Raw genomic sequence first — 10,329 nt, forward strand, 5'->3', positions numbered from 1 at the left:
TCGCTAGAGCATTTTGAAGCTTTGTTCTGTCACTGGTTTGTCCTGAAGAAGCTGTAAAGTGAAATCTTGAGTGTCTAATTAAATAAAAACAACATTTTAGTGTTATAAGGTCGTTTTTTTCTAGTATTAAGAGTTCATATTTTTAAAGATGACTGTAGTAACTATAATATATATATATATATACACACACTGGATGATAACAATAATAACTTTCTGAAAACAAGAGTAATATTATGTTCAGATAAATTTGAAATTAACAACAATTATGATCCTGGAAAGAAAAAAAATAGCCAGTTTTTGGCAACTTTGTAGATTCAGCAAATGGTTAGGATAACAAAAATCAAAAATGGGCTTGTAGAAGTTCAACATAGACAATGTTTATGTTTTTATAAATCTTCAGTAAATTAATTTCAATACTTCTGAAAAGGTGACTTTTTTTTTATTTAACAAAACAAGCAGGATAAATAATAAGGAAAAAGTACCTAATACAATAGACTCCAAATGGAAAAAGAACCTTTTATTTAGTGAAGACATAAATACAAATGTTACAAGAGCTAAAAATAAAGTACAGAGTGGTCAAAAAAGTCAGTAATAACCTCAATTTATCTATGCTATCTAACTACAAGCTTGTTTATTACTTTGGTATTACATCATGAGTTAACATTCCAAGCCAAATGTTCACAATGCTCTGCAGTATTCCAAGCTATTAGAAATGAAGAACATGAAAGCTAAACTTATTAAGGCCTCCTAACTTTTGAGCCAACCTGTAGTATGCACAGAATCTACTTTATAAAAATTCTTGGTTACTTTGTTTCTTGTGTACAAAGTATTACATTAGAAACTTACAGCTTGTAGATTTCCAAAATCTCTCCAAAAAGAGTAGTGGGGAATCTGCTCCAACCCCCTTGCTCCCACAATAAGTCGTTTGTACAAAAAGCCAACAGTTAAGTAGATTCCAGTCAAAGTGAAGAAGCTAGGAATAAAGTAAAGAAGTTTTATTACAATAAGATGTTAATTGTCACTTGTAGCTCTAACTTATTCAGATCTCTTCAGTTGAGCTTCAGCAAAAAACTTTTAAGTAAACTAATAAAATGAAAGAATTCAATAATTGATTAAATTTATAGAATTAAAATACAATTAGTAAGCAGGAAGCAATAAGCTGACAAAGCAAGGGTAGACAGTGTGTACAGGAAGGGTTGAAAACCTTGCAGGAAGTTTTGCATGGAAACAACAAAATGTTTTATTTCATAATTATTCCTGTTAGAATGAATTCTCATTGTCGTCAAAAAAAGTGAGTGAAATGAATGTTGCTAACCAAACGAAAAATGTGAGTGTGTTAGAACATGTGCAAGCCAATTTAGTCTACAGGAAACATCAATTCATCTCTATCTTTTTCTGATGCATTACTTTTGTTTGAACCTGCCGAGACATGAATACTTGGAAGCCAACCGAGGAATCGAATACGAGGGAAATAACAGTAGGACATAGCACACATATTACAAGAAACATGGTTAAATGTGCTAAGCAAACATTGAGTCGAGTTCCAGCCAGCCTTGTATTCGATTCCTCGGTTGGCTTCCAAGTATTCATGTCTCGGCAGGTTCAAACAAAAGTAATGCATCAGAAAAAGATAGAGATGAATTGATGTTTCCTGTAGACTAAATTGGCTTGCACATGTTCTAACACACTCACATTTTTCGTTTGGTTAGCAACATTCATTTCACTCAAACCAAACTTCTACACAAGGAGTTTGAATAAAAACCATGAAGAGTTTTTGTATTAGTGCTCTGCTCAAATCAGTATTATATGATACGTGTCAGCAAAGAATAAAAATTCAAGCTTTTTCACTTTTTCTTTTATTTAATATTTGTTTCTTTTTGTTTTAGCATTAGATTTTAATTGTATAAAAAGTAATGAATGTTACTGAAACTAATCGTTTATATACAATTGGATAGAAGATGCACGGACGTCCTTTTTTTTTATATAAAGCAGTTTATAAAATTAAAAATAATATTAATGATTTTATTTGAATTACAACACTAACTCAAACTTACATTTGAATAAGTTTTAAATAAATAATTCTTCTGAGTGAAACATTTAAACAGTGTTTCATTCTGTTATGTATGCAATTATAAAGAACAATAGTAAAGGTGTAAAATGCCTTTCACTTGTTGTGTGTGCTTAAATAACTCAGTTTGGTATTACACACATTATTTTATCCGTTACTGTGCATTATATTGTGTAACACATGCTAAGTTGGTATGAAAATAACAAAAAAACACGTAATTAATGGAGTACCAATAATATTGTTTTGTTTTGCAAGAATTTAAATCACTATAATTACAATGTCACACTCTCATAGCTGTGTAAATGTGCAATCCATGTGCCTTTGTTCAAACCATGCAACTGAAAGACCTTTTTCTGATGCGATTGTAATGTTTTGTATGAACGACTTTTTATTAACTCTATGCGCAGGAGTGGAGGTAAAAGTGTGCATGCCACAACCTTTGATAGAATGCTATTCATCTGGTATTATGTATCTACTATTAGTTATTAACTATTCATTTTACCCTACATTGATGAGTTAGTGACAGTTTGTAATAAGTGCCGGATATAATAAATAGGGATACCGAAAAAGCTGTAGATATGCATTTCAGAGGCTCTACATGTTATGCAAATACATTTCCATACTGCACAATGAACAAAAGTATCTTAATTCTTCACATTAACTTTACCTTGCACTCCAATTGTTCAGTCAGTCCAAGTCAGACTGATGTCATCAATTCTTCGAGATATTTTGAGACAAATACTTTTGTGGCACATCTGATTTTTTGGGTACAAAATACTTGTATATTTTACTAAACGTTTACTACATTTCATGTAGATACACATAGTACATTTTAAATAATAGTCAACATTTCTTTTCCAATATGGGGTCAGTGTGTTGAACCAATTACATGCACATTCAGTTAACCAGAGATCTTTTCAAGCTCATGTTTCAAAAAGAAATTGATGCTATGAAGAGTATCTATCACACCTCTCATGAAGACAGGATATAATTTACAAATACTTACATTATACAAAACACAGAACCACTACTTAGATGTTTGTTCACTGGTGGTACAGTGCAGGCAACATTGCTACCTAGTTCAAACAGATAGTAGCAATAATCAGTCTCGTCTTTTTTTCGTTCTTCAAGCATCTTAAATGTACCCTACGTGAAAAAAACATTTGATGATGAGACCATTTTAAAGTGATATTTGTTTACAGAAATGACTTGTTTTTCATTTGTTTCAATATAATCTTACACAGAGTGCACATAGTAGGTTTAAGGACTGCAAGTGTTATTGAAAGAAAAAGGCTTCAATACCGAGACCTTTATTTTTCAAGAAATATATCTTTGTATTTAAATTATTAAAATTTACATTTACGTTATAATCAGAGATGTTTAGATTACACACTTTACAAACAAACAGAGTTCTGAAATAATTTAAGTAAATTTTTGCAATAAAAAGCTTTCTTTTAATTTGTATACATACCACTTTGCCACTGGCTTAAGCACAAATAATAAACTGAAAAAATTTATTCTATGTGAAGATGGCTTCAGCATAGAAACTGAAATGTTGTCTTCTTTTCTCTCAACAACAAGTTACAGTCCATTGAAGTTCTCAAACGTACTATTTTTTTTAATTTTCTTGCATTAGAACAAAGCTATCTTATATTAGTGCTCACCTATTATAGAGCTAACTTGTTAACAAATGATTAAATACTCGTATGAGTTACCTAACATAAATAGTGTATATGATACATTTATAGTATTATGTTTACGTAATAACCCTTTTATTAATTTACTAGATCACTACTCGTCTGTTAAAGTAGAAATTTCACAAACACGGTTGTTACCACCTGACTCTTATGATTTCCGTGTTTGATTCAAACTTAATAAAAATTCATAAAACACTTTCTAAACACACAGTTTGACATACGAGTATGGTAGAACTTAACAGTCCTAAATCTTATATTGATAATATTAAGTTGTATAAGACCTAACACAGATAAAAGAAAACATTTTTGATAAGAAGTATTTGTCGAGCTCTGGGAAAATGTTAGTGATATCTGCTGTAATCTTTAAACAGAAAAATAAGAAACGTAATTAACTCTCAGTAAGATGACGTAATAGCATGCTTTCAATATCAGGCTAGAAGAATAAGGATTATGGTATTAGTTGTTACTGAGTTAACTTCACATTAGAAAGACCACAGGCAGTTATAATACTGACATATCTTGAACTTAGAAAGATCACAGACAATTATTTCCAAAAAAAAAAAGAGGGCCAAAGGCCACCTGGAGGGGTTACCCATTTTAATCACTCACTTGCACACTATACAGTAGTGTTGTCTGTCTGTCAGTTAGTAGACACTAAAATTATGTCAAATAAGGAATGCTTAATGTTGCAATTAAAACATACACATGCCATGAATTAGGAGAAGAACTAGGCTACAAACAACATGATACATGAACTTCAAAAGCAAGAAATGAAAATATTTGTTACTCTTTATTTTGGTTTTATTAACTCTTGAAATAGAACACTTTTAGAAACCCTGTGGAAGTACATCTAGTAATATTGATATATTGATGTGCCTTCAGGTTACAAAAATCAGTTAAAATATTTGTATACTGAGATATTCTCAGGTCAGAAAGATCAGAGACAGTTATAATATTGGTATATTGAGATATATTCAAATTAGAAAGACCAGAGATAGTTATAATATTAACATATCTTCAGGTCAGAAAGATCAGAGACAGTTATAATATTAGTATATTGAGATATCTACAGATTAGAAAGACCAGAGATAGTTATAATATTGACATATCTTTGGGTCAGAAAGATGAGAGACAGTTATAATATTGGTATATTGAGATATCTTCAGATTAGAAAGACCAGAGATAGTTATAATATTGGTATATTGAGATATCTTCAGATTAGAAAGATCAGAGATAGTTATAATATTGATGTATTAACATATCTTCAGGTCAGAAAGACCAGAGACAGTTGTAATACTGACATACCTTCAGGTTAAAAGGATCACAAACTATCATAATGTTGGCTGTGCGTTTAGTCTTGTTGCAGTCAGATTTGTACTCTTCACCATTATCATATGTAAGAAAAATCCAATCAGCTAAAAGGAGAAAACTGTTATTTCAACTGTATTAGGAAGTCATTTTTACGATTTATTATTTTACTGATGTACAATTTGTTAAGCACAAAGCTACACAAAGAGCTATCTGTGCTATGCCCACCATGGGTATGAAAACCTGGTTTTTAGCTTTATACGCCTTCAGACTTACTGCAGAGCCACTGGGCGGTGATGTACAGGTTTTGTTAATAAAAATGTAACCACAATATGATCATATACATGTATATATATATTTTTTGTTTTGTTTTTCTTATTTTAACTATTCTGAAATCATGTTCGAGAGAACACTAATTTTTGACTAATTCTAAAACATAGCCCAATTATCAATATTCAAAATATTACATTGAGCATATGTTGGTTTTTGAAAAATCTATATTAAATGCTAACATCTTAAAAAAAGTCTGTTTCAGGAACTTAGTTTTGCACAAATAAGATGAATGTTTTTTTAATACTTACCACATCCAAATTAAGGTCCTGTTATGAATATAAAAAAGCTTAATTCCTATGTCTTTGCTAGAAATAATAAAGTAGAGGTTAATATTTGTAATCTATTTAATCATTATATCAAATGATACATACAAATATACACTTAAAAAAAAAAAAAATTAAAGTGTAAAACTTACAACTTCAACACAGCTCTCATGTATTTACAGTAGATGTAAAAAGCATGTGCAAAACTATTCATTAAATCAACCGATGCGATTTCACTAGTTTTTCTACAAGGAACTAAAATTAATTCAAAACATTATAAAAAATTACTGACAAATGTATTAAATACTATCTTTTCTTCCGTGGGAATAAAAACTTACAGATCGATACATCCACTTTACTCTCGAGTTTTAGGTCTCGTTTGAAAACCACTTACAAAATAATTTACGGTTTGTTTGTAGTTAAGCACAAAGCTACACAATGAACTATATATGCTCTGCCCACCATGGGTATCAAAACCCGGTTTGTAGCGTTGTAAGTTCATAGACATACCGCTGTACCACTGGGGGGCAGAATTTATAAAATGGTAGAGATTTAATGATAGATTTCAGGTTCCAATCTAGACAATCTATGGATTATAACAGCATAACAACACTACTCACTTCCACCCATGATCTTTGTAGCATTGTACCTTCCAATTAACCATCTCTGATTTGGGAAGGTGCTATTGAACTGCATCACTCCTGAAAAAGGAACATCACTAACATTGCTACAAATTCCCAGTTTGTAGAAATATCCACTTCTTTTACTCTCTGTATTATCTGAAGTACTAAATCTGTAAGGAAATAAAAACTTTATGTTCAATGAACAAACAAATATTATTAATACAAACATTATTAGTAACCTAAAAAGAAACATGTAGTTAAAACCGCAAAGGTGACAAAAGATCAAAATTAAATAATAGGTTGAACAACTGACAAGTTCTTTTATATTGTACAGCTTACAATCTTGTTTGTAAGCTGTATGACCTAACGAAGAGCGTTAGCTCGAAATGTCATCCTTCTTTAATTAAAAATATGAAAGAACTTGGCAATTTTCAACCTATTATCTAATTTTGATTATTAGTAGCCTATACAGTCTAATAATTAATTATAGGAAGGTTGGACATTTGGTTAAAATGGAAATTAAGAAGTCAAAGAGCTTATGAGAAACAGCTGGCTGACAATGTTAATATTAACAATAGAGATTTTTTAAGAACATTAAAATGTGGTTTGGGCTCTTAAGGGCAATGATTGCAAGCACAGTTGAGAATTCAACTGTTTTCTCTGTCTCTCCCTCTTTTTTTTTTTTCTTTACAAGAGAAGATTGCAGCAGCATTCCTGACCCTGAGAATTTCATTGGATATACTGGATCATGTTGTATGGATCCCTTGGTGATAAATACAAAGAATGCAAGATTACAAACAGATAAAACACAAGACAAAATTTACTCTAGGTTTTTAAAGGAGGTTAAAGAGTATACTTGCATGTCCCTCTCTCTCTCTTTCATTTTATGTCGGTCAACAGATAGTGAGCAGATGCCTGAGAACTTATATGAGTTGCTAATGTTACTTCTAATTTTAAAGGAGTAATGAGAGTTATCCTCGTAACAGCAGGCCAGTTATCCTTACTTCTGTAGTGAGAAAATATTCTATAAAGTTTGAAAAAAAAGAAGCTTTGCAAAATCGTTTGGTGAAATATGATATATTAAAAGGTCAACAATAGACTAGTAACTTTTTGGGGTGGGGGTGTTACTTGTTATCTGGATAATGGAAAGGATATGGACTTCATATACTTAAGACTTTCTAAGAGCTTTTAATAAGGTGCCACACAAGGTTAACTAAGAAATTCACATCAGTAGGAGGCTGAGAAAGACTAATTGGACCGTAGGGTAGTTGGACGAGAAAAGACAAAAGTTTGTTATTAATAGAGCCCGGTGAAAGTGAATCCTTGTTACTGGTGTAGAGCCTCAAGTGTCAGTGCTTAGGCCAATGTTTTTTTTTTTACTTACATTAATTATATTATAAAAACTTAAAGAGTGAAAGTAAAAAATAATGTAGCAATATATAAACTACACTATCTTTGAATAGAGTTGTTTAAACATTTGTTTAACTATCTGTTATATCCAGAACTGATGGGGCCTTTTGTCGAATACTATGGCTCATCAGGCTAGCTGGGATTATTAAACATATATATTGATGACTCCAAACTCTTGGGTATTTTCTGGCTGAATTGAGGATGTAGAGGTAATAAGGAACTATTTGGACCAATTGGTACATTGGACAAACATTAGGCAATTGACCTTTAATTTTATTAAGTGCAAGGCAATGCATTTGAGTCTACATAATATGGATCCTTTAGTTAATATATGCAGGAACCCTCTCAATACTGACTACAAATAAAAATCTTGGAACAGTGGTGGATAAGTCACTCAATCAATCAAATTCAAAGTAGTGCTCTGTATCTGTTGGTAAAGCTAATAGAATTTTAGGGTTTATTTCTAGACATATTGATTAAAAGTCAAAAGAGAGAGTTATTTTTCTATGCAAATCACAAGTTAGGCATCACTTGAATATTGTGTATAGTTTTAGTCACCTTATCTAATAAAGATATTGATATATTGGAAAAAGTTCAAAGAAGGGACACTGGTATAATTCTGGGCTAGCATGATTATTTTATAGGTAAAGACAAGAATCTCTTAACTTATTTTCTATTGAGAAAATAAGGGTAAGAGGTGATCTTATTGAAATTTAAAACTTTATCCAGTGGGTTGACAGGAATAAGGTCTCTGACTTTTTTATGTTGTATTCTGAAGAAAAAAGGATGATACAACACAAATCATGATCAAGAAATGATGACTCGGCTCCTGTTCAAGTTTTATGTTTTGTAACAGGGTGATATGCTTATGGAATGAACTGCCATCAGCAGTAGTGAAGGCTAGTACTTCAGAATAGTTTAGGATGGAAATTGATAATTTTCTTAGAAATAAAATGTGAGTTTGAATTATTATTGTTCTCAAAGGTATTCAAGGGCCAGCCTTGAAGTTGAAGTACTAAATGGACCCTTTTGTCCTTATGACATTAAACATGACAATAACCACAATCCTTCCCAAGTACTTAATGAAAATGTTATTGTTATACTTATTGTCAGATATGCTACAAAGTATTTAAGTTATTACAGTAAACTGAATCTCTAAATTTTATAATATAGTAAAATTTTAATTCAATGCCATATAACTTATAAACGTACATGCTTCCTTTCAGTGGACCAAGACGATTCAAAAGTTCTTTTTCTCTCTTATTCATCTCAGGGTTTTTTTCTTTGATAATCTTGCAGTCACCTTGATCAGCAGTTGTCACAGTCACTGTATTTAGTATTATTAGGCTTAAACATAAATACAGAATTACCCTTCGAGAATTTGAGATCATTGCTGCCTGAATTTTTATTCCAGTGCACAATAAATCAACCGATAGGCTAGCAGTAACACTAACACTAGCATACATCACTTGTTGCATTCTGAAGACTGTGAAACTAAACGATTACCACCGGTACTGGTAAATTGCTATCCCTGATTTTCTTATCAGTATTACTAACTTAAATATTACTAGCAAGTAGTATTTAATTTTATGTTAACTTCACTTTTTTAGTTCTTAAGTATTCACGCAATCACTGCAACATATTATTATTAAAAATCTTGAATGTCCACAATATGTTCTAATTGCGCAACAGAACATTAGGGAATAACGTTCATTTATACACACTGCGTGGGATATTCCAACAACTGAAGTTATAAAAGTTCAAATACTTTAATCTTAAACACCTACAACTACACAACCAAAGCCTAATTGTGCTTTGGTTTTGCTTTTGCTTTTTCTCTACGTCTGAATCATAGATATCTCATGGTCTGAATGGCGATCAAAGCTCTCCCTTTTTTAGTTTTATTTTATCGGTAAAATTCCAATTATAATTGTTAGTTTCATCAAAAATTTTCACTCTGAAACTTTAGTGCCTGCATTTGTATTTTTTTATCTAATTTTATTATAAATCGTCAATTTCACAAGCCAGCTTTCTGAAGCTAAAAAAAAGAATATATTCAACAATCTTTGTCCATGAGTGAACTGTTCCTTTCCTTTTTAGTTTTAAGAACGTCTTATAGCTATGAATAACTCATTTTTACTTATGACATTAAATTATTCTTAAATGTATTCGTTGAAATTTCTAGATCGTCATTTTATTTGAATACTATTCAATTTTATAGGAAATTAAAAGTACCTCGCTGTGAGCAGTAAGTTTACGGACGTACAATACCATTGTATAACTTTGCGCTAAGACAGTCACAACCACAAGAAAGTTAAAAATATAATGTAGAAATATATTGAAACAGAAGACTAGGTGTAGGACCTTTTGGGTTAACCTTCAGTGCAGATAGTGTCTGTGAAATCGTACATTTAGAGCAATAGAAGAAACAAACTTTAATGATACTGATGTCATTAAGGCACACAAAAAGGGAATTAGAAAAATGTGTTTGTTTGTTTGCAAAATTACGTAACGGCTACCTGTGCTAGCCGTCTCTAATTTTGAACTGTTATTACACTAGAGCAGGGGTCACCAAACTTTTTTCACAGCGGGCCAGATAACTGAGATAAATGACGAGCGCGGGCCGT

At 31.3% G+C, this 10,329-nt stretch overlaps 1 protein-coding gene across 1 annotated transcript in view; it reads right to left on the reverse strand.

The window, feature by feature from the left end:
* LOC106459106 (cation-dependent mannose-6-phosphate receptor-like) overlaps positions 1–9,613 on the reverse strand; it is an 11,010-nt gene extending 1,397 nt beyond the window's left edge. Inside the window, exons 1-5 of the mRNA XM_013918692.2 lie at positions 8,915–9,613; positions 6,290–6,462; positions 5,071–5,180; positions 3,075–3,214; positions 847–973 (exon numbers count right to left, since the gene is read on the reverse strand). Coding sequence (XP_013774146.1) covers positions 847–973; positions 3,075–3,214; positions 5,071–5,180; positions 6,290–6,462; positions 8,915–9,180 — 816 coding nt within the window. The 5' untranslated portion in view covers positions 9,181–9,613. The remainder of the gene's footprint in view (positions 1–846; positions 974–3,074; positions 3,215–5,070; positions 5,181–6,289; positions 6,463–8,914) is intronic.
* Positions 9,614–10,329: the final 716 nt, after the last annotated feature.

The sequence above is a fragment of the Limulus polyphemus genome, unplaced genomic scaffold (assembly GCF_000517525.1).
Source record: "Limulus polyphemus unplaced genomic scaffold, Limulus_polyphemus-2.1.2 Scaffold559, whole genome shotgun sequence".
In the NCBI taxonomy this organism is placed as follows: Eukaryota; Metazoa; Arthropoda; class Merostomata; order Xiphosura; family Limulidae; genus Limulus; species Limulus polyphemus.